The sequence below is a fragment of the Vanacampus margaritifer genome, chromosome 20, assembly GCF_051991255.1.
Source record: "Vanacampus margaritifer isolate UIUO_Vmar chromosome 20, RoL_Vmar_1.0, whole genome shotgun sequence".
NCBI classification, from domain to species: domain Eukaryota; kingdom Metazoa; phylum Chordata; class Actinopteri; order Syngnathiformes; family Syngnathidae; genus Vanacampus; species Vanacampus margaritifer.
The window spans coordinates 8,543,068-8,569,111 of NC_135451.1; the positions used below are offsets into that span (position 1 = coordinate 8,543,068).

At 38.9% G+C, this 26,044-nt stretch overlaps 1 protein-coding gene across 2 annotated transcripts in view; it reads right to left on the bottom strand.

The window, feature by feature from the left end:
- Positions 1–1,631: 1,631 nt before the first annotated feature.
- Positions 1,632–26,044, bottom strand: part of LOC144040306 (partitioning defective 3 homolog) — a 284,979-nt gene continuing 260,566 nt past the window's right edge. For both annotated transcript variants that reach the window (XM_077554419.1, XM_077554418.1), the window contains 3 exons: positions 15,453–15,573; positions 9,716–9,843; positions 1,632–5,383 (listed from right to left, as the gene is read on the bottom strand). In XM_077554419.1, the coding sequence (XP_077410545.1) occupies positions 4,990–5,383; positions 9,716–9,843; positions 15,453–15,573 (643 nt within the window). In that variant the 3' untranslated portion in view covers positions 1,632–4,989. The remainder of the gene's footprint in view (positions 5,384–9,715; positions 9,844–15,452; positions 15,574–26,044) is intronic.

Below are 26,044 nucleotides of genomic sequence, written 5' to 3' on the forward strand. Positions count from 1 at the left end.
AAACAGACACACACAATGATTTTTTTCCTTCACAGTCACAACCCGTCCGAGAAACACTAAAAAATAATAATGACCAACAGAGGGAGACTGAACAGGAAGCCTGGCGGTTCACAAATTAGCATCCAGGAGTTTTGAAGTTGAATTACAGTACATGAAATGCAAAATAGGCTTTATAAGAGGAGGTGATTGCTGCCACCGAGGACAGATTTCAAGGAGCATCCATCTCAGCAAATTCTGGACCAAATTCAGGATAATCGCTCTCCAAATCACTCTATTGACACTCACTCCAAGGTACTATTGGAGGAGCTGAATTGCGGCTCAGGAGGGATGATCAAAGTTTGAGCTACTTCCGAGACACTGCTTTTTAACTCCGCACAAGGTATTAAGAGTTAAAGCCTTGCCCAGCCCTCTCAAGATGGATGAATTCCTGCTGCTTGGTCTCCTCTCTCAGGCTTCACCTTAAATTTACCTTTTTTCCCCCCAAAGGTGGTAACCAGATCAGTGGAATCATAAAGTGGATGTATGTGGATGTATTTTCTAAATGGCCAGCTGGACCATTTCAAGCGCTTCTCCCTTCCTTTCAAAGAAGATAGGTTTGGCAAGTGGTCTGTGATGAAGAGCCGGCCCCCGACATCTAAAACCCGACGTTAGCCTTTCCTTAAACGTTTTTTGTCGTCATTACCATCTCAAGGATCGCAGGCTGTTTTTAGAAGTTGAGTCAGCTCACGATAAAAACTCCAATCAGGAATGGAGATTATAGGGATGGAGGAACTGGGATGATCTAATTTCATTGCATATTTTTATTGCCGCTTCAACCTAGAATGTTTTGACTTGCTGCCAATGACTCGCTATGTAGCTGCTGGAGATATTTGATGTTGAAATGGTGAGTTGTGTAAAAGGTAAGAGAGGTTCGGTCAGCCACATGATCAAACCAGAGATTATTTTTCCTTTGGTTGTTTTTAAAGGAACGCCAGTAAAAGATTGATGGTTGTGTCAGTCATTGTGGTTAGATGCAAGTATGATTATCAAGCGATTAGCACAAAAAATATATATAAAATAATCACATTCTTGAAAAAGAGAGAGAGAGACTTAACCAACTGAATATGAAAAATACTGTACTCTCTTCATATTCATCATTTATTGAGACATTTTAATTTGTCAAAATTAAAAAGACCGTGTCAATAATGTACGGAAGAGGATTAGGGCTAGTGAAGAGGAAAAAAAGGTTGATTCTGACTTTAAAGTGAGAATTCTGACTTTAATCTGAGAATTCTGACATTAAAGTGAAGAATTCTCTTTAAAGTGAGAATTGTGACAAAGTCAGAATTACAATTATGTGGATAAAGTGAGAATTCTCAGATTAAAGTCAGAATTCTGAGATTAAAGTCATAATTCTGAAATTAAAATCAGAATTCTGACTTTAAAGTGAGAATTCTGAGAATAAAGTGAGAATGCTCACTTTAAAGTCAGAATAAAGTGAGAATCCTGCCAAACTGTTTTTCTCTCTTCACTGACCTTAATCCTCTTCCATAATAATGTGATGTTCCTTTCATACCTCAAAAACTCAAGATAGTCCCGAGAAAATGTGTGGATGGATGGGTCTTTGTTGCAAACAAATAGGAAAACCTAAATGCCTTTGTTTAAAAATGTTTTTTTTATTGCATGTACACAAAATAACAGAAAGTTAGTTCTTAATCATATTCTCTTATAAAAATGAGGGTACTATTATTACACATTTTTATACCACCATAGTACCATGAGTATATAACAGACTTCCGTCTCTTATTTTTTTCCGTCTGTGACGGATGCCCTTTTTCGGAGAGTCATTATGACGCAAAAACTCGGAAAAAAAATTCACGGACTCAGCACCGACTGAAGGTTTGTGTCCGACAATCCGGGTCAGTACAGAGGATCCTTCTCAGGCCGTGTATTTTTTACGGAAAGAGACGGGAGTGCCTTCCCTCTGGTATATAATAAAACACAATAAAAGATGATCATGAACACAAGTGAGCGGTAACAACATTTTTTTTGCACTGGATGGAAAAAAATAATCCCCCAAAACAATATCACAAAGGCAAATAACAAACATATTATGGGACATTTTCATACAAGGATAGTGGTTACATTATATTTACATGCGCTTTAGCCCTTACTCAGTGTGTTATGCAACACAGGATCACAGCCGATTTAACTCAAACGCAGCAAACACATTCTGGCCAGAGAGACATCCAACATGAAAAAGGAAGGGGCTGAATAGACAAAAACGCAACAAGAAGAGCGCTAGCCTTGAGTTTCGAAAAGAAACTCAGAGGAATACTTGCGATTACTCCTCTGACGGAATCATCGTCAAGGTCAGAGCTCCCATCTTGTTATCCTCCTACTCTTCTGCTTTTCTCCAACTCTGGAGCCGAAAGCTTCATACGGAAAGGATGCCAAGACATATTCATTGGCATATTGGAGTATTCAGCAACTGGCAGCAATCACGGAGGCTGAATTGTTCAAACTATGCATTCAACATGCGATGAACAACCACACCAACACCGTAGTAAGCATATATGACAAATATGTTGGTATGCAATAACCTGCCACACTTGGATTACCGTAAAATCACATGTATAATACGCACTCTAAAAATCACCCTTAAAAAGCTAATTTTGTTTCTGTACTCGTGTATAATACGGCCCCCTGATTTGCTAGCATTCTTTAATATACTGGCCAACAATTTATCTTAATGATCTGAGTAATTCTGGGCTGCTGAGTCCGAAAATGACATCCATTTCTTTGAATTGGCTCTTGTTGTTTACCGCTAATATTGCCTAATTTGTATTTATTTTATACATTTTTTGGCTCGAGTTTCATAAGAAAGTGTGCAGTCCTTTTCGTCTATTAAACTGCATTTGAAAAGTTATATGACATCTCTCGCCGCCTTCCTTGCTTAGCTAGCAACTAGCTGTGAATGCTGGTGATGCTAACACTGGGGCCGGCGCTGAATGCTGGCAACAGGCGCCGTATAATACAATGTCAGCGTAATTTTTTCTTTTTTCTTTGCATCCTTAACTCATTCAAACCCAAAAACGTATAAATACATACTTTGTCCTTCACACCCAAAAACGTATTTATAGGTTTTTTGTTTGTTTAAAAAAAAAAAAAAGTATACTAGCGCATACAGAAGTATTTGATACAGCTTCTGACATGAAGAGGTTGCTTAAAGCAATGGTAGTTATTACAAAAAACGGCCAGCTGGTGGCATCAGAGTATAAGAGATCAGCCAGGGCCATGCTGCAAGCTCTTTTTGCCAGTGTTTTCAACCACTTAAAAATAAAAGCATCCCAAAGCACTAATGTAAGTGCATTGCTGCATTTGAAAAGTTTTTATTTTGAAGTTGGCCTCACCACGTTGGTTGCGGGTTCCGTCATGGATAGTATGAACAATTGCTGCTACTTCTAGCTTGACTGGTTTTGCAAGCAATTTTTTTGAAACAAGGTACACATGAATTTGTAATCAGACATTATTAAAAATGTAAACAATTTGGAAATGTAAGTACACCTTTTTCTATAACATCTATATACCGATAAAATGTCTATAAATTAAATATATAAATTATTAAGATTATTTTTTATTTAGTGGGATGATTTTGGATAATTTTATACAGAAAAAAATGTGTCTTATTCACAGGATTTTACGGTAAGTTTAATAAGAACTTTTTTTGTGAATGAAAACATTAAAATGTTGCACATGAATGTTGTGATAAAGCGTTATAAAAGTGTGAAAGAATATCTGCCCGCATTTAGAAAAATATGATGAGAAAAAATCCTGTGACCCTTGCTTCAAAATGTTATTCATTAGTTTCACTTTAGATATTCACACTAATGAAAGTGCAAAACCCTCACTCACTCACAGTGGGGGAAAAAAAATCACCACCAATTATTGACAAAATGCCAAAAACAGCCAAATGGAGCTCCATTAATGGACATAATCATGGAGGGGAAACCAAATCAGCCCCTTTGTATCCAGCCGATAAAATAGACACTTTATGCCAGACTGGGGCCACCCACTGCAGAGCCGCTGCGGCTCCCATGTGACCCCCCCTGATAAAATATTCAGCAAGGAACAGCTCCGACACCTCAGGGCCAGCAGGCTTCACTTACATCCCAATCATTCCGGACAAGGCCGGGGCCGAAACCTTGCCAGCAAGGTTGACGTTTCTTGCTCCTCGCAACGCATGACAACAAAAAATGAATACAAAAGGCCTGCATTCATTTTTAATGAGGTACATTAATTAATAACCCTGACATGACCCAATTTATAAAGCTGGAATCCCTGGGTAGGCCAAACAGAGTTGGAATAATATAGTTCTAAAGCGAGTTTTTTTTTTTTTTGGGCAGTCTGGTTAAAGAGAGAATGTGAAGAGAAAACAAGAAAGTCAAGCAAGATGAAAGAAATCAAACTTTTGGTTGCTGCGTGGTGCAAAAAGCAATAATTCCTCAGGTCACACAAACACTTAAGAAACATAATAGATATCCGATTACATTTTGTTGTAACTTCTCCTCAGATTGTTCAAAAACACAAATCTGACACCAGAGGAGTAATTGTAGAAAAAAGGCACTGACTGTATATACATACTCAAGATAAGAAAATATTAAAAGTCATTATTTTACATACAGCTCAAATGATTAAGGGTCATGTCGATAAAAAAAAATTAAATATCACTCTAGTAAAATTCTTAATATCACAGCATTTGGACTCCTTGCTCACTTTTTTTTTCTTTTTTAATAAATGTATTATCAAATCAGTCCTAACTTTCCTTTACAGTCCCCTCCAAAAGTATTGGAACAACAAGGTCAATTCCTATATGCTAAAGACATTTAGGTTTCAGACCTTTTGATCTGAAACCCAAAAATCTTTAGTATGCAACAACATGATTGACCTTGCAATTCTAATAATATCATCTTTTTGAAAGGGACTGTATGTCACATACCTTTGTCAATTTCAGGAATAAAACTGCCTCCCTTTCTCTGAGCCCTGATGAAGCCGACTGAGCCTGGCGAGTTGAGTCGGGGACGGGGGAACATCCTGTCTGTAGGGCCCTTTGGATTTGGCTGGAATCTGGATGGGGGTTTGAGTGTGGTCTCTCCTACTGGTGCTTGTGGGACCCTGTTCAGGAGGTAGCGAGACGGCCTCTTGCTCTTTGCGTCTTTGCTCCTGTCTCAGCAACTCTTGAGTCTCCAAGAGGACGCGAGCGTTATAGCTGGAAGTTCCCAGGTAGCCGTTATGTGCTCCGTGGCCGCCAGAGTGGCGTGGGTTGTCCTTGGCACCCTGAGTGCCATCTGTTGCAGTGAAGGCCTTGTCCCATGTGTCCTGGGTGCTCGGGTTCTTACGAGGCCTAAACACACAGAGACGGAGAGTTAAAAGATTTAGGTCGTTGATACAGTAATTTTATAGTAAGTAATTCATAAAGTTTTTTTAAAGTTAAAAAACATCGAGTAATAGATTTGTGTTAAGGTAATTATCTGCCACTAGATGGCATTAGTGTTTCATGTTGCACATCAGGGACAGAAACGGTTCATTATTATTATTATTATAATTACAAATTCATTATACTTATTTTAAACCCTCAACATTTCAACCTTTCAAAATTTGACACAATAAAAAAGTACAAACTAACATATTTTGCCCATGCATACCTTTTGAAAATGTGGCCAAGTGCTTTGATAGACAATTGGTCACTATTTTAGCTAAAGTGTTGAATCTGGTTTTCCATTATTAGGATCCATTAAAGGAAATGTGCCTTGGAAGACCTGTGAAAAGGTTTTTTACATCAGGTTGCTAAGAAAAACCACATTCGCACATCACTGACCTGCTGCCAGCTTTAAAGGCTTTTGAGTTCACAGTATACAGAGATGAAGAGAAAAACAAGCTGATTTAGAAAGATAAAAGTACAGAAAAACGGAAAAAAATGTGGGTATAACGTTTTTTTTTCTTTAATCAAACTGCAATGGGCTTGTTATCTGAAAATGTAATCGGTTTTAAATATCATTTGGGTTCTCATTTTCACCACAAAGTGGCAGAAGGTGTAGTTGCCCATGGAGCCTCCGGCTCCAACTCTGTGATGATGGAGTAGATTGTTGTGAGTGGAAACATATTTAGAAAGTCTGAAGGGATTAGATTGGATGCCGAGTTGACAACAGACAGACAACAGTTGAATCCCAGTTAAGACTTTACAAGAAGGAGTTTGTTTCCTTGTCAAATCAACTTCATCTCCTTTATATAGATTTTGTATCTACTCTACTTTATACACATAGAAGACAGCTTGCATGGAAGAAACCTCAACGTGCTGATAAAAATATTATTCACTAACTTTTACTAGGGCAACACACTCTATGATTGGCCTATATAACAAAATAAGAGTGACTAGACAAACTAAGAGTGGCCAATACATGACTATAGCAACTGCATAGCAACTGACAACATCCTCATATGGGACAAAGCAACTGTATAGCAACTACAAAATTCTATATAACAGAATAAAGGCCCATATAACAAAATAAGAATGTCTAGACAAACTAAGAGTGGCCAATACAGGACCATAGCGACTGCATAGCACCTAATATCCTCATAAGGGGCATAACAACTGTATAGCAAATACAAAATAAGAGTGACTATACAAAATAAGAGTGACAAATACATCATCATCATAAGGGACATAGCAACTTAATGACAATTACAAATAAATGAGGGACATAGCAACTGACAACATCAACATAATAACAACACCACCCAACCCAAAACACAGTCTTAACGAAATGTGTCTAGATAGAAACAAAACACTAAAGGTAATACATATATCCCCTACAAACTAAACACAATTGTATGAAATTATTGTGTACATTGAATATTTATATTGTCAATGCTGCTGTTAGCAGTTATACTATTGATTATTAGTGGGAAAATCCTTCCTAATGTTTGGAAATACTAACATGTTTTATATGTCTGAATATTGTTATGTTTTAGTTTATGAAATTAAGAATTTTAAGCATTGTAAATGAATGTATCAAATATGATACAAATGAAAAGTCATATGTAGAAGTTGCTTTAAAAAATTTTTTTGAGGACCAGTAAAGACACTTTTTTTTTTAAATAATCAGAATTTCCTGTGAACTATTCAATGTTCCAGGCTTTATAGGGTTAATTGATAATTGCACAATTTGATCACCGCCCACGAATGCCCATCTCCAGAGGACAACACATCAAACTGCTCTCCAGTTTGCATTTATGTACATGCAAACAGCTGCAAATGCATTTATGCACTTGCCATGTGAAACCCAAGCTTATTATCTTGTTGTGCTCCGCTGGTGTGCGTTTGCACAAGTCTATGTAGTATGCATGTGAGGACAGCAGGGAGCGAGGCAGATGTAAGGACAGACTGCAGAGTGAGCAGTACCACATGTTCCATATCAGGCTTTTGCTGTCTCTCCAAGCCAACATGCATTTACACCCTGGCTTGGCTTACAGAGCAGCCAACACAACTCATGAGGGAACTGCTTGTTTGGAAACTTCATGCGCCTGTCACACAAGGCAGCTATCCACATTTCTGGAGTGACAGTTTACTTTTTCAAAAATAAAATTTGAGAAGCTTTTTTTGGTGAGGATGAGAGGGGAAAAAAAAATCTCCCACAGGAATCCACTCATGATTGATGCATAAGTGGAGCACTCTTATCACTTCTAGTCACGAGCCAGAATCTGTCACAAAGTAGATTAAATTTACAGACAGAGGGGGTGGGGGAAATATATTACCCCAAAGAGAAAGTTAGCTCTAGAGTGACAGAATATAAACAAAGCCAGGAACTTGGTTCTCAGGAAAAACTTGTGGTGGCTGGGTGTTTCTTTTAAACAGCTGGGAAAAATCGGAGTTCATGAGAAGGGCAAATGCGCACACGTGTGAATGAACTCGCTCACACAGGCCAGCAAACTGGCACAAGTTCTATGGCAACACTAGGTACACCTATACAATCTAATCCGATCTAATAGTAAAGCTGCGACACATCTTTTTTGTTTTGTTTTTACTGACACTATTCAACCGTTCTTTGCAATTGAGAGGTTGCATCAAAGCCTTCTGTGTGCTCTAACATAAAAAAATAAAATAAAAAAAATAATCTAAAAGCCTATACGTACGTCTTTGGGACCCTTTACAACATTTAAAATAGAACATATTTGTACGTTTTTGGGAGTAACATTAAATTGTGCGAATACTGTAAGTTGTGGAATCAGACGATATACTGTATATATATTGAAATTTGAACGGTGTAAATTTGAAAGGTGTAAATGCTGAACAGCATTCCCACATATATTGTTTCTAACAAAAATTACGTTTCTAACAAAAATTACGATTCAGATATTCAAATTCAAAGATGCATTGCATTGTGTTTTTGTAAGGCACAATTATAATCAAAGCTCTTATATTTGAGCACTCACTTCTAAAAGTACACTAAATGTCTCCAAAGCAAAGGTACAACATTTTCCTTATGGTATGGTGCTGAGGAATGCAGTAGCCGCTCGAGTGGGAAGGTGATCCGCTGGCCTCCTTTAACCTTCCCGTTGGTAAGAATCTTATCTTAGCCACATTCATGTGCGTGTTATGTGTGTTGCGTCTCTTTCAAGCTAATCAGCGGTCTCTCTTTCCTACTAACACGCTTGTTCCTCACCCACCGCTGCCGAGCGCCGCTAATCCTACTCGAACAACAACCCTTCATTAGTGCTCCTCCAATCCTCACATCCTGGACGGCGAGCTTAGCCCGCCTGACATCAGATATGCAGCTACCACGGCTTTTTCTGGAAGCTCTTTGGGGATTTTACTTTCCACTTTAAAAGGGAATTCCTGAGGCGAACAAATGTCTCAAAATGTGGAAACTGAGGAGAATTATGGTTATTAATCTAGGGATGTAAGGCATTTGCTATAGTCTAACATGAAGCCTGAGTTCACACAAGCGCCTGCTAAGAGTGTTAGGAGATTATGGTAGGAATGCATATCAAAAGCCACCATAGTCAGTCTTTTATCACCGGCCAGACGAACTTTCCCAAGAGAAGCAACTGACCGTGGGAGGGGAGGCTGGGAGTCAACTGTCACATCACATGAGATGCCAGCAGATAATACCTAAGAAAGGAATGCATAGATTGGTCTGGCCTATACAGACCGCATTGATTATGCGTCCATGTGGACCGCAAATCCATATCCACAGACGGAAACATGTTTTAATCGACCCAAATGTGAGTGTTGGAAATGAAAACAGGATGGCGTGTGTGCAGATGGAGAAAAATCACCAGATACAGCTGAAGCCATTAAATAAGTTTCACAATGCATTCATGGATGAGTCATTGTTGTCTTCCTGGAAAAAAGTTATACAACCTGACAATTATCCAAATTCCTTTTAAAGTTTGACTATAGTGTCAGAGGATTGCAAAGAACATTATCGGGACAAATTACATATATTCAATATTCAATTACCCGCCAAAGGTCAGGATTCAAATACGCCACAACACATAACAGTAGGATGCCAACGGATAAGAAAAACAGAAAATGGAGGACTCATGTGGTGTCAGGCTCAAGCCCAATAAGCGGGACTGCCAACAGAAAAGTTCAGGTTTCAAAAATACAACAGGTGTCAATGATGCGAGGGATGAATTACATACATGCCGATGAGACTCAGATGAGACTCACCGTGGCAGAGAACTGTATTGCCTCTGAGCTTGGCGAAAACTGCCTCCGTCATCCTGGTGCTGCTTTTGGACTTGAGACTCTACGGTTACCGAATGGCGCCCACTCTGCATCTCCACCCCGTTACTAGACTGTAATCAAAAGAAACAAATTAAGACACAATTGCTGATATAGCTGAGCAACAATTCTATATGACATAATAAAGGCTTGTATGACAAAATAAGAGTGACTAAGCAAAATAAGAGTGGCTAATACAGGACCATAGGAACTGACAACGTGATCACATTATCATCATAGAGGACTTAGTAACTGCATAAGACTAGACAAACTAAGAGTGGCTAATATTGTATCACCTTGTATTATCATCTTAAGGAACATAGTGACTGCGTAAGATTAGACGAATACATCATCATACATTATCATCAGAAAGGACATAGTAAGTGCATACGACTAGACAAAATAAGAGTGGCTAATACATCATCATACATTATCATCATAAGGGATATAGTAACCACATAAGACTAGACAAACTAAGAGTGGCTAATACATCATCATCATAGGGGACATAGTAACTGCATAAGACTAGACACATTAAGAATGGCTAATACATCATCATCGTCACAATGGGCATGGTAACTGCATAATACTAAACAAACTAAGAGTGCCTAATACATCATCATCATCATACATTATCATCATAGGGGACATAGTAACTGCATAAGACTAGACACATTAAGAATGGCTAATCCATCATCATCATCATCATCGTCACAATGGGCATACTAACTGCATAAGACCAAACAAACTAAGAGTGGCTAATACATCATCATCATACATTATCATCATAAGCGGCATAGTAACTGCATGTTGTCTGGGTTTGGGTCATATAACGTGACATAAAATCCCATAAATAAATGTTAATAATGACAATATATTAACGAGTCATGCCAGTAAGCGGAGATAGCAGTTATCCCAACACACTGTTACCAAACCTTTTGAAAGGTGAACATGATTAACTGATTAAATACAAAACACATTAAGGTGTCTCATTAGGCTCAATCTTATTATGAGATGTTGCGACTGACATTGATAGACAGGGACATTTTAATGATCTGAGCCCAGGGGTGCAACATTGAGCCCCATCATTCTGACGTCTCACTCGCCTGCATGCGTGTGCTGTTCTTTGTGTGAGGAAACAAAATGAATATTTGTAAGAAAAACAAATGTTAAAAAAAACTACTGGCAGATTTAATTCCTCATGTACTTTAGTTAAAATTCAAACACATCTATTCTACACTGCTAACTGCAACGGCAGTAACACATTTTGTTTGTTTGTTAAATTAACACCACCGTGATTGTGTCAATCCAAACAGCTATTTTTTATGCCGTTCTTTTATCCAATTGATAATTTTCCAGGTGTACGTAATGTTAAAACCATCACATGTATACCCTGGTGGAGTTTGAAACGAGAGATGGGTTAAAAGATATGTTTGAAGCTGTAAAAGGTTGTCAGCAAAGAAAGAATTTCAGTTCTTGCGAAATGGTTGCTTTTTTCATGTCTTGGACAGCTGCAATAACAGGGCAATTACATTTCACTCAACGCCAGCAGCAGGTCCTTTCCTTGGCATTCAATTGAGCTGAAGCAAATTGGACTCATATGGTTAAAATTTCACAGCAACAACATTGCTCAAAAAGTACATCTGACGTACAAGAAGTGTACAAGGAGAAATGATTCGAACTCGGGCCAAATTAGAAAAGGAGAAACTAATTAGACACACTGAATGGTTACAATGTAATTTGGGAGGATGTGGTAGGGAAAATGGACTATTTATGGCCATTTAAATTAAAACTGAAGGGCTGAGGTGGAAGATGCCATGCCAGGAGAGATGGCTGACAAATAACTAGGAGAGAAAATCAGTCACTTTAATGGCATTAGACCAGGAAGTAGAATCCGATTATTCCTTGGTAGGCCTTGGAATACAGTGCCATCTAAAACATGACATTTGTTGAAATCAAATCAAGGAGACCACTGTGTTTGTTTTCATCCAATAAAATGAAATATGGATGTAGATATGGCCCACTTTGCTCTCTTCCTTGTATAAAAATGGGTGTTCTACACCTGGTTCAACACGAGTGATCACCGAGGGCGAGCTAGGGGGACGTTGTTATGACAATCATTTGCGGCTATAAAAAAAGATATGAAACCAGAAAAGAAGGTATTTGTTGTTTGGTGGTTTAAATCTAACCCAAGCCAAGGGTCAACATCTCAGGTATTATTTGCAGAGGTGGCAAATCTAGGTCCAGAAAGTAAAAACCCTGCCACAGTTGGGCTTTAGCCTCAGCTGCTAATTAGCTAGCTGCCTAGCTATCTCCTATGGTGCTCATTTGTCTGCTAGCTAGCAGTATGTTTTGATCCATACGCGCGGAGAAAAGTAGCTTCTGTCTATTTAGTTTCATAAATATGCGGGCCACTATGGATTTAACTGGTTTGGTGACATGGGTCTAGTTATAAGTTTTGAATAAAAAAAATAAAAAAATTGTTCCGACATGTGACCGTCAGGTACTGATGCTGACGCTGGCCCGACCGAGCCACCAGCAGAGGTGCCAATCCAGGTGCCAGCAGATAAACGAGCACCATGGGAGCTAGCTAACTAGCACCTGAGGCTAAAGCCAAACTGTTGCAGGGTTTTTACTTTCTGGACCTGGATTTGCCACCTTAGATTATTTGAAGATAACCACATTGCAAGGATGCAAACATACAAATGGGGGGGGGGGGTCGGGGGGCATTCAGTTGCTAGTGGGCAGAGTGAATTGAAAGTTTCAGAGAATGGAAGTGAAATATAATCCCTGGGAAAAACAAAACAAACAACCCAAAAAGTCCAGTTGGATTCTCTTTTCAAGTCATGTGACAAAACAATTCTGCCGGTCGTTGTTGGTCCCCATGATTTGTAGTTTCGGGCAGAGAAACCATCAGATAGGAAGCAGTGTGGTCTGTCGTTTCCTGTTTGCTTTGACTACGGAGAATGGAAGGTTGGTTATGCTATCGACAGATCACAATGGAACTCATAAAAAGGACAAGTTAACATTTGATGACCACAAATGCAATATTGGAAAACAATGAGCAATTTATGGTGACCATCTGGAAATCTCCTCCATCTAAAGAGGAGAAGGAAAAATAACTTGTGTAAGAGGCAACTTTGTGTTTTTATGATGCGCTAATAGGTCAACATTATATCATGTATCATTCACAGAATATTGCAAGCTATGTTATGTATGTTTGATCAAAATTTGACCCAAAGATCTACTAGATCGAATTCAGTCAGGCTAAAAATACATTTTCGCAACAGTTCCCCTAATAAGTGCCAGAATTTAACATGGATGAGCTTGTATCTTTTTTTTTTTTTTTAACAAGCACCGCCTTTGTAAATCCTTGTTCCGTAGGACTAAAACAGCATGAAAGAGGACTAATAAAATAGACTTCAGTACTCCAAGGCTGGCCCTGTATCTTATTACCACTGGAATAACGAGGGTACGCTCAACAGTGTCAACAATCACAAGCAATTAGGAGCTCAGACGTTGAGAGAAAAATGCGGAGACTGCTTAGTGCTGTACAAACAGATAGTATCTCACTTTGACAGTGAGCATGGGAAGAAAGAGATTGGGAACATGATTGGGAAAGAAGTCCAATTTCAGATGTAACCTAGATGCGGGGCTAACATGGAAATAAATCCAGAGCAAATAAATTTTGTCCTTTCAGTGCAGGTGGGGGATTCGTGGCGGGATGTTCTTAAAGCTAACAGAAACCTTTTAGGACAGAAAGAAAAACAAAAACCCATCCTTGCCATGTAAGAGAAACTGGACTAAAGCCAATAACTGACATTCAAGCGCTGCTAGTTTGACACAGAATTTGGAAATTTCACAGTTTAGTTCCGGTTCTTCAAAAGCATCTCAAGTTGGTCACGATATTTGACCTTTTAAGAACTGTTAGAAGCAAATGGAAGAGATAAGCCATAAGGATCCGGGAATGCACATTTGTTGAAGCTTTTTATATAAAAATCTTTTCCAACTCACCAGTCTTTGTCGTAATTTGCAATCTATAGAATGCCACACATGTTTAATGAGAGACAGGTCTGGACTGCTGGCAGGCTAGTCTAGTATGCACACTATTTTTCTATGAAGCAAAGCTGTTGTAACAGAAAGTGGCTTGGCATTGTCTTGTTTAGACAAGAAGCGTTGTCCCTGAAAACGACGGTCCTTAGATGTCTCTACTTTTCAGCAATAATGGTGCCTTCACAGATGTGCAAGATACCAATGCCATGGGCACTAATACACCCCCATAGCTCGCTGGCTTTTGAACTTTGCACTTATAACAATCCAGATGGTCCTTTGGCCCATAGGACATCCACGTTCACATCCATGATTTCCCAAAAATATTTGAAATATGGACTTTTCAGACCGCAGCACACTTTTTAAACCTTTTCACCTGTGGAATGTCCCAACAGGTGTTTTTTTTTTTTTTTTTTTTTAGCTTTCATTGACTTTCCTGGTCTTTTGTCACCCGTCCCATCTTTTTGTAATGTGTTTGCAGACATCCAATTCAAAATGAGAAAATATTTACAAAAAAACTATAATGTTAATCAGTTTGAACATTAAATGTATTGTCTTTCTGTATTCAATTTACTATATGTTAGAATAAATGTACATAAGTTATCCCATATTCACTCATATAGTATTGCAAAGCATGACTCATGCTCTTGCAGCTGCAGAACAGGAACTGTGCCCTTATCAGAAGATAAGGACTGAAACAGTTTGTTGTTGGAACGCCCTGTAAAAAAAATAAAAAGAGAAGGCTCGGGAGAGTGTGCCTGAGAATGGGTAGGAAATTGCAACTCAGCACATCTCTGTCAGTTCTCCTCGCAAGCAAAAAATAATCTCAGTCTCTTGTCTTGTTCTAGGTTGATTGAACCTGCCACCATAGCTTGAAAAAAGATAAGCAAATTATTGTATTGTGTTTTCAATAATGTTTTACACAACGTCCCAACATGTTAGAACTGGTGTTTGTAATTCCAATTGCAAAACATGAAGAACCCCATCAAGTATGGGAGCCATTTATCAATGTCATTTAAAATTATAGATTAAAACAACAACAAAACAATGAGGTCTCAACATTCGATGTGGTTCGCTGACATCAAATGTACTCATTGCACTCATTGCCCATCATGCTTGCTCCAGCAGCAAGCGTGTTCAGTTTCCCAGACAGGAATGGGATCGAGTAATACGCAATTAGATTCAAGTTAAAGGTTGGCACTTGGACATTTGTCAAGGAATTCTCTGTGAAGTCAGAAGTGAAGATTTGATATAGTGTAAGGGAACACATCAACATTCTCTCTCAGCAATTCAAATGCAGTTCTATAACACAGTATTTATTCCTGTAACGGGTGCATACCCGCCCCTTCCTCCACTGATAGGATGACCTTTTAAGGCCATGCCACACACATTTATCTTTTTAAATCCCCATGTTAAGTTTTGGACGTCAAGAAACAAAGAATTCAGGAATATCCAGGTAGAGTTAAGACTTAACAAAACTCATTTCAGGAAACTGCTTTTATTATCATTTATCTTTGGGAAATCAACTAAAAGGAAGGCATGATCAAACTGCTTTTTCTTCTGGTTGTGTAAAATTGCGCTTTTGAACAACTGGATGTTTCTATCGTTCCACATGTTTGGCCGCAACACTCACCCAAGACTGATCCATGCTGTAAGAGTGCTTATGTTCCTCCGTGTCGTCATCCTGCTTTGCTTGCTGGAACTCGTGCCTCAGCCTTTGTATCCGGTCATGGTTACTCAGAGCCGTCTGACTGCTGCAAGAGGAAGCAAGCTGTTTTCAGTCCAAATAGTGTCGGTGCACATTTTTCATTGTACCAAGAGGATGTCTAAAAACCAAAGATAAGATAAGTTCAATCTTTATTGATCAAGTCAATATGAGAGATCAAATCATTGCAACTCGGATTCAGATCGACTCCAATCACTGTTTTGCAGACGTTGTGACTTGACAACTAAGACTTTAGATTTGACTTGGATTTGGGAGTTAAAAACATGGGATGGGACTTGACTTTATTTTTCTAATTAGAGTCCAAAAGAACATGCCGTTGTGTGAGCGGAAGCTAGGAATGGCACTGAGTGGGTTAGATAATGAGCTATTACTTTGGGCTTTAAAACTACAATTGTGATGTACAGTTAATTAAATGGAAAGGAAACAAAAAAAAATTTGCTTACTGTTTCAAATAGTAAAATATCGCAAAATTTATGAAGCTGACGCAGCTAGCACCATCCCACCTAATTTACTGATATGGCTTAAGAAGGCACCACTTTGCATGTCTTTTTTTTTTGGACGGCAGATTTTTTGGCACACTGTCATTAAACACTGCGAAAAACCTTCATTTACATCCCCAACATTAAAGGGCTTTGAGAGGCCAGTCAATAGGAATCAATAGCCTTTCCTTCAGCTTAATCAAGCTTCCCTTTTATCACCAGCTACAGAGACAGCGCACAACAAAACACATAATTATGATGAGAAAACCAGCTCGGCTTCCTGCATGTGCGCATAAAAAGGGGATGAAAGTGACAACAGGTTAGGAATTTCGGCAGTCGAGGTTGGAAGCTGCTGTTGTGGGGAGTGGAGGCGAACGGGTGAGATAAAAGTTGAAGGGTAGACGGGGGTCCCTGGGTTTGGTGTGGAGTGAAAAAAGTGAAAGGTTAATAAAGAGCATGTGAGAGAAAAAAAAAAAAAAAAGCAGAACAAAGGGTGACATCAGCAACGCTGTTATTGTACGTCTTCTAAAGCAGCACTTACGGGTGTCAATGGTGCAAGTGATTGTTTATTTGGATTCTGACAGATGGCAGATTAGAATAAGCACTAAGACATACTGCCAATCAAATATCATTAAAAAAAGCATACGGCAGAGATTTTGTGATCTGGCCTAAGTAGCACTTGGTCCCCTTCTTTCCTACTGTCTTACCAAAATCAATTGTATTAGTTATACCCCATTTGCTTCTTATGGCTCATATGAAAAGGAGTGCAGGAAGCATACACTTTATATGGTTGTTGCAATTAAGTGGCCCACTAGAGTGAAAGGAAACTAATGCTTTCAGTTATGCGAAAAGCTGCTCATTAGAAAATCAATGGGCTTCTTTCTACCACTAATATCTTCCTACATCATTTTTGTAATTTAATTTGTTCTTAAGAAAATTTGCCGTACCTGAATTCTTATCAAACAAATCCTATTGTTATCTCAATAGAATATTCCTCGTCTCATAGATTTTCAATTAACAAAGTCAAATGTCCAGCCATAATTGGACATTACACCGCAGAATTGGGTGCAGGTAGAGGTCGCTCACACAGAAAAGTCCGTAGAGAACGTCAGCGGTGACTATAACATTATTGCCATAACGATTCATAGGCCACAACCTCTCTTTGCCTAGACATGATGGGATCGTAAAAATGGTCAGAGACACATGAGTCCAATTCATGCAATTACCTATATTCTTAAGCATCTAGCATTTAGCATCAGTCACAGAATCGGGCACATGAGACGAGAAGGGATGTGACCGATGCCAACGTTGGCCTTACAAACTGTAACAAACAGACACCAATGCCAACTCTTAAATCATTCACTACCAGCTATTTTCACTGAAGCAACCCCCTTCGCTCCCGGCTGCTTTACTGGATTTTCACTGATTTTGCAAGGCCCAAATAATATTTTGTTCTATTGTTATAAAAATATGGAACCTACCAAAAGAAAGATTAGTCTTTTCTTTCATCAGGAAAAAATGTATATTTGTATCTGTTTCCGTTTTGCAGCAATTAATATTAGAATATAGCTATGTTTCCTTATTATTCACAAATCTGGGGAAAAAGAGTTTGTTGCAACATGGCCCTGGTTGATCTCTTATACTCTACTGCCACCTACTGGCCGTTTTTTTGTAACAACTACCATTGCTATAAGTAACCTCTTCAGGTCAGAGGCTGCACCAAAAGCTTCTGTATGCTCTAGTATAAAAAAACATATTAAAAAAAAACTATAAATACGTTTTTGGTATCATGGCAATATTTAAAATAAAACATTTTTATACGTTTTTGGGAGCAAATTAGTTAAGTACCTTCTGCGCATGCGTGAGATGTAATACCTCTCCATACCATCTGCGGTGGTAGTCACTATTCCTCATTGTTAGAAAAATCATCCGGACAGACATTATACGTCCAAATGCGAAGAGTGATAATGTGCAAAATGGACAAAATCGTAATAGCTTTCCACCGCTTACTGCTTTTTCCTCGTTTGTCAGTTCCTGTTTTTGCCCCGTGCTCTGATTAGCTATTGCTAGCCAACAGTCAATCAGAGTGATCAAATGTCATGGCGGTCCGACACGATTCAACATGTTGAATTAATCCGCCGAGAACACCACAGATGCTCTATCAAAGGCGACGACGGTGATTTATACGATAATCAGACGGCGACTTTCCGACTCCCGACCTCGGATTGGTGTGTCGAGGACTTTACTTACTAGCACATTAGTCAAAGAAAGAAAAATGGTGCTTTACCATTGCTTTGGATTGTTGTAGATTTGATGATTGGGTGTGGAATTGATGATAATCAGCAAAGCAAAATAAAAAATAAACTAAAACGGCAATTCAATCTATTTGTCAATGAACTATGAATGAAAATTGCCCCAAGAGAAATTTGGAAGTAATGGGGGGTGGGGTTCAGCAGGCGGGAATTTGACATAGAATTTCAAAGGCGACCACCTGGGCGCTATAAAATTAATTTCTTGAAAAAGACCTGCACAGGTTGATAAACATTTGATTAAGACGGGGACAAGACAAATTCAATTAAAAAAACGTAGCATCAAGGCTTTAAAAGTAATGTGAACTTGTGAAATGTAAATATTTTTTATCCGTTGATGAATGTAGCTTTGTAATTAGCTGCTGTGTTTCAGAGTATTTACACATCTCCCACCTGTGTTTTTTAACCTGAACTGTTGACAGAGGTCATGAGCCCTCTAAAGCTGCTTTTGGGGGCGGGTGCTGGCCTATGGATGCCCGTCGGTGTAATAGTCATCCTTTGATCCAGGAGGATTTGGCAGATGTCTCCAACACCACGGGGCTTAACGCAAAGATGCAAACAATGCCACAGTCCCCGTATTCGCTTCTGTCAATGTGCTGAGTCTCAGTCTGACCCATAAACACACACACTAGCTAATAGAAGAGTCATCCGATATAGCAAATTGTCACATGAGCATATGCATGTCAGACTAATACGAATAATAGAAAAAGAAAGTTTTAATCAAAAGTATAACATTACAAGGAAGTAAAAAGCTTGTTTTTCTTTTCCAACTTGGAGCAAAAGAAGCTGGACGACGGGAGCTCCGGTATGTCTTTAAAACACAATGTTATCTGATAACTGTTGATTGAAATTTTGAGCATTATCTTCTTTATTATTTTGTCCTCAGTATCTCTCGTGCGGCAGAAGATGGGATGCCCTCAGGCAATCTCGTATCAAGTCTGAGGCTGAGCTCATCTTTATTTCATCGCACTGTGAACTAACATTTAATTCAAAGACAGAAAGATAAAGGTTCCATTGGATGGGTGATGGACAGCCACTGGGACCTCCAGCGATGGCAAAAAAAAAACGATTACATCTGCAATACATTTGGTTATTTTTATAAAGGGAAGAAGGATGAAGATGCAAATTTTTTTTAAAATTATTATTCAGAGAATATTTGCAAACCAGGATTTTGCCGTCTTTTCTTTTGTTTTCCTCTTATGTGTCACAAATCTCACTAGCTTGGTAAGAGACAGCTGCAGGCTGGACAAAGGCCCAATAACCCATGCGACCGGTACACAGGCAGTAGGCCTCGTCAGCTCTCCAATAGGGGACTACTGCTGTTAGGCTATTAATGATTGGCTGTTTTGTGTGCATGTGGAGTCCTTGAGACTCAACTCGGATGCTAGCCAAAAACGTAGTCAGTGAACACCTAATAATTACTAAGTAATAGTTTTTACTGTAGGAATTAACATTTTCTACTCAAGACCAAATTTATAGATTCAATTCGGCCGTAGGACCCAATCTTTGAAAATACATCAAGTATTGTCATAACTAGACAATCAATACTGTATTAAAAAAAAATATATATATATATATATATAAACCCTGAATTTCAGTGCAGCCATCAAAAGTAGCCTTTACAGGCTAACAAGCAAGAATCTTGTCTATTATAAGGTCACCGGGGTCCCAGAGGTTCCATCTAGAATATCTACAACTGGAAAGTATCTAATTTACTTAAGCACAATGCCATACAGTGGTAAATATTGAGCAACTGTTCACTTTCTAAAGGTCATTGACTCACACTCTGTAGGTGAGCCTTGACCCAATGCAGAATCCACTACGCACACACGTTGCCACTGCTCCTTCGATATATAATTAATGAAAGAGGCACAGGGGATTCTTGTCAGAGCACAGCAAGGGTCAGGGCCACTTTAAACAACAAAAATATTGGTAGCAATAAACCAGAATTAAAAAGATGGAATAAAATGATTTTCTTGCAGCCGGCACAGCTGGTCATGGATTTAAGTGGTGAAGACTGGAAGAGGGTGAGGGGGGGCTGTTAGCGGGTGCTACTTCTACAGAGTGAATAGACGTACAGAGTATGACATTGGGGAAAAGGCAGGGGAGGGGTAGTTCGCCCAACCGCCAATTGGTCTTCTACTCCATTACTGGATTAAGTCTTGGAGCCGTAATCTTAAAGACAAAATTAAGAATGAGGAAGGAGGTCAAAGGTTAAAGTTCCTGACCTTTAGTAATGGCAACGTAGACATATGAACAGAAGGGAAAAATATGGCTGGCCGCATCATTTCAATTTAGGCTATCAATATTGTGTAATAATCAATGGAAGGTTCAAGAGGTTGGCGTATACTGACAGATGGACTTCCCAGTGGTTACATATCACTTGGAGTGATTTCATTCCCATTAATCATCACCAAATTGGTGACAACCCAAACCATCCAATTTCTGACTAGTTTGACTTTTACAATAATGTATATGTAACATCTCCCAGCCATTTTCACTGAAGCAACCCCCTTCACTCCCGGCTATTTTACTGGATTTTCATTGATTTTGCAAGGCCCACAAAATATTGTGTTCTATTGCTAAAAAAACATGGAACCTACCAAAAGGAAGATTAGATTAGAGTCTCTTCATAGTATATTTGTATCTGTTTCTGTTCAGCAGGATTTAACATTAGAATATAGCTAAGTTTCATCAATATTCACATTCCTGGTGAAAACACTGGCAAAAAGAGCTTGTTGCAACATGGCCCTGTCTGATCTCTTATACTCTGCTGCCCCCTGCTGGCCGTTTTTTTTTGTAATAACTACCATTTCTTTAAGCCACCTCTTCATCAAAGCCTTCTGTATGTTCTTGCATCCAAAAACAAACAAACATTAAAAAACGTGTAAATACGTTTTCGGGAGTGAAGGACAAAGTATTAGGATTTGAATGAGTTAAAAACACGTAAACGATATTTGTTGTATTAAACAATATTTTAGGATATTATATATATATCTCCAGGGGGAAAAAAGAAGAAAACAAAACAAAAAAAAACAATATTTTAGAAACAATTGTCTAAAAAAGTGTTTACACACCCACATACAAAACCCACCTCCAACAACTGGCAATGTCACAGGGTAAATATAAATGCCTCCATTACGCTATCTTCCATCAGTATCAAGGAGGTTAACATATGTTAATGGCCCTGCAACCCTTGACCTTCACATTCATGACATCATTATCAACTCTCCCAGACATAATGTTGACATGTCACCGCTATGATCAATGGCCATGGTGGCCGCTCTGCCTTAATGAAGCCTTAATGCTGCCTTAAACTGCTCAATCCACAGCGGGCCCCGGCATCCCATCGCAGCACTCTGTTCAATGTGAGAATACATTCGTCATCTTGTATCAGGCATCCATCCATCAAAAGCCTCTGTGACATCTGCTAAAGCTTTAATAGCCTCCCGTAAGGGTTACTACTTCCAGTAAAGACACACTAATAGTCACAGATATGATTTCAACGATCATTACTGTTGGTCATCACTTCCCTTCTGACCAAAAATGCTAATAAGTAGCACTGTCAGTCAGTATCTATACGGACAAGTATATGTCTACATCAGTGGTTCTGAACCTTGTTGGCGGTACTGAACCACATCAGTTTCCTATGCACATTCACAGAACCCTTCTTTAAAGGAAAACTAAAACTGAAGCATCGAGAAGAGCCACCTGAGACTTAATTAGCTTCAGTCCCATAAAAAAAGCTCAGTGTCGCCAGTTCATTTCATGGCAAGACTATGTGGGCAAAAACCCAATAAGGTGTCCCATTTTAAATGAGACACAACAAAAAGCACTCAGCCAAGGCTCTGTAATGTGCCTTGTAATGACCGCGAGAATTTTTCAAGCCCTGTTAGGTGGCACTCTAATTGAAATGAGATGAGGGGCGTTGATGACAAAAGACCGTCTCCTTCAGGTGGTTTAAAGATATGGGTGACAGTGAAGGGATGTCATGCATTTTCCCAGACAAGCCGCAGAGGATTAACCCCACCCCCTACCCAACGGCTGCCGAAAAAAAAACAGGCGGTCATGGGTTTGGGCCCAGATGGTGACTATGCTAGTCGACGTGTGAATAAATGCTCCAGTGAGTCTCACCTACATTTAGATACTGTTATTAGAAATGCACAGAATGGTCCATACACCCTTGCCTTGGGGGGGGGGCTGGGGATGGCAGCATGGGAACAAAAACATTAACAAGGTATGTGCCTTTTAATTAAAAGGCAAGTGTTTGGAAAACTCTAAATAGTGTTTTTTTTTTTTTTTTGCTGAACCTCCTGAGTGAGCATATAGCCTCCAGTTATGGGAAAACCACTACCTTCTAATGCACTAATCAATAATTGCCCTTTGACAACTTGCTGTTACCTTTCAGTGCGAAGGCATTAAGAAAACATTGGTTTTAAGTGTTACAGTGGTCCAATGTCAAGACTCTTGGCATGAGTTTATTGTACAGTGCTTGCTTAAGATATTATTATTATTAAGATATTATTTCTATTGGTGATTATTGCATTTATTGTTATCCATATACTGTAAATTGTATACTGTTAAATAGGATGGACTAACTGTGAAATCAGCCATGTGACTGGAATAGTAGTGCATTTACCTTTTTTGACACTATTGAAATGCTCATGAATGTCCCCTATTGAACAAATAACCCTGGATTGGCTGGCAACCAGTTCAGGGTGTACCCGAAGCCAGCTGGGATAGGCTCCAGCACCCCTGTGAATCTTCTGTGGAATAAGCGGTTAAAAAAATGGATGGATGGATGGATGGATGGACAAATAACTAATCAAACACAGTAAATTCTGTAGAGTAAATTTGACTCTTTTTAGAGTGGGACCAAATCCACTCAGTTTTAGAGTGATATTTACGTTGGGAAGAGAGTTAAATAAAGAATTGAAAAACAAATAAATAAAAGACACTCAAGGGTTGGGGAACAAAGTCACGACCTTCAGCTTAGGAGACTGCCGATCTATTCCCTGAGCCACGCCGTGCGTTAGTATATTGCCCGTGTCAACTGGCTAACTCCAAGTGACCAAAAACAATATTTTTGGTCTCCTCTTGGAGATAAGCAAACAGTAGGAGGGGCATAGCTCAGGTGATAGTGTGACAGTCTCCCAAACTTAAGGTTGTGAGTTCAATCCTCAACCCTTGAGTGACTTTTATCCCCCCCCCCCCCCCATTTCTTTATTCTACTCTTTTCCAAGTGTAAATATTAGCCTACTATAAAACAGAGTCAATTTGGTCCCACGCTAAATAGAGTCAATTTAACCCGACAGAATTTACTGTGTAGCATATCAAATGTAGTGGCAAATGTAAACATCAAATTGGAACACATCTTGTTACATTTGTATGTGGACTGAGTTTCTCTAGTTTCCTACAGTCAACTGATAAATGAAGTGACCCAAAAAGAGCCATAGCCTGTAGACTGTAGCCCTACACATAAACTGTTGTTGACAGGCTTAAGGTTAAACTGACTGGCAAATTGGATTGGAACTCTAGTGGTTTTGCATTTGAAAATATACATGACATAAATTAATCATCCCATGCCTTCTTACATCTCCCCTAAATATTATGTCCTGTAAATTACTCTGCCCACCTTCAAAAATTCCAAACGTGATCTAACTGGTATATTTTTACTTTTGGAAGTCACATCACATTTTTTCAGTAAATTAATAAGGTCAAAATCAGATGTATACATGATTTTCAGGACAGATTAAATTAGCTAACAAAAAACAAAGTGTCATCTTCTGTTACAGTGCCATCAGAACTGAAACATTCCCGAAGAACAGCTTAATCAGGCCTGAAAGGCCTGTTTATACAGTATGGCAATGCTTAACTCATGCCATACTCTGGGATCTTGTAAAGATTAATGAGAAGGGTGCGAAGAGAGAGAGAAAGTGGATTGATGTGTAAGAGAGAAGGAAACACAGCTGGTAGCAGTAAACAGCAGTTGCCAATTGGCCGACGTTCACACAGTGTTAATTCCCCAAAACTGGGTATGACATCCATGCGGAGAGACGCGAAGCCACCTTAACTTTGGTTAAAATAAGGTCGGTCTTGACATTTTGTGTTATTAAGTTCTAAGTTCTGAACATTTGTTAAAGACAAAGACTAAGAAGAGAAAAAAAGTCAAATCCACGGATGGCAGATTTGCTTTGATGCATGGCCAAATGTTAACATTTACTTAAGAAGCAATGAGTGAATAAATAATGTTTTATAACATCCAACAAAAACGGCCAATAAAACTGATTAACATCATTCCAATGATGTGCTTGACTGTGTGTGGCCTGTCCTTATTGTAAGACATATGATGTTTTTCCTTCACTTGAGTAAAATCTGGTCACTCCAACCCTGGCAGGTTATATTTTTCTTTGCATAAATCCACATTTTCTCTAAGTCATTACAACATTTTATAAAAGGGAGATTTTCAAGCTTGCGTTACGTAAATTGGCAATCTCTTTGCCCGGTCAAATGCCCTCCATTGCTTCTATCAGTAATGGCAATGTCTTTGCAAAGTCAAGCGCTAATGGCTCGAGATGGCAATTTCTTTACAGGCGATTTCAGAATCATTTCCTGAGTTGGATTTGAATATGAACGTGGAACGGACCTGGTCCGGACAAGTCAGCTTCCTTTGTCTTGAATGTAAGTGGGCAGATATTATGTGAGAGTGATGGTCGTAATGAGACCTTGCCACATGCTCCGCTATAGCGGTGCCCTTTCAAGAGGAAATTCTCAGATAATGAAAGATAGACCTTTACTCATCTTCTTGGATGAAAAGGCATGCAGAGGAACAGTGAGAGAGAAAGGGGAATAATGTAGTCATTATTACTGTCATGACCGTCAGACAGTCTGAGTCTCTCGTACTCCTCTGCCCCAGTGTGCGGCAACAAGGGAGGAGGTTGTAATGACACGCCAGGGATAGCTTTTTAGCTGGAGTCGTTTATGCTGCCAACTTTGTGGGAACCGTTTGGTGGGGAAGACCCTTTTTTGTTCCAGCAAGCCATGTTCAGATGGGATTGGCCCAATATAAGTTTTAGACAAGCGAGACAAGACAATTCAATAAAAAAAAAGTATGCATTCTAATTTAGGGTGACTAGATTTTCAAAATAAAAAACTGGGATGCTATGATTTTCGCTGAATATCAAATATACAATACTTTTTTCACCAGGACCTATTTATAACAAATTTAATCATGAGTCAATCTGGTGACCCGTGGTTTGTGTTATTACTTTAGCTAATGCTAAATTGATCTTGATTGGCAGTTCAACAGCTGTAAATAAGACAATGTACTCACCATTGGAAATATGTCGCCAGAAAAGCTCAACTTGCATTGGGTCTGACTTAGTAGGACAAAATTTCCCATGATTCTTAGACACGGAAGTAGATCTAGTTCCGGTATGACGTAAGAAAGGAAAGGAATTTAAATCATTCACTCCCAGCCATTTTCACTGAAGCAACTCCCTTTGCTCCTGGCTGTTTTACTCGATTTCGACAGATTTTGCAAGGTCCACAGAATATTCTGTCGCATTGCTATAAAAACATGGAAGCTACCAAAAGAAAGATTAGAGTCTCTTCTTTCATCGGAAAAAAAAAATCATATTTGTATCTGTTTTACAGCAATTAGCATTAGAATATAGCTATGTTTCATCATTATTTACAAACCTGTTGAAAA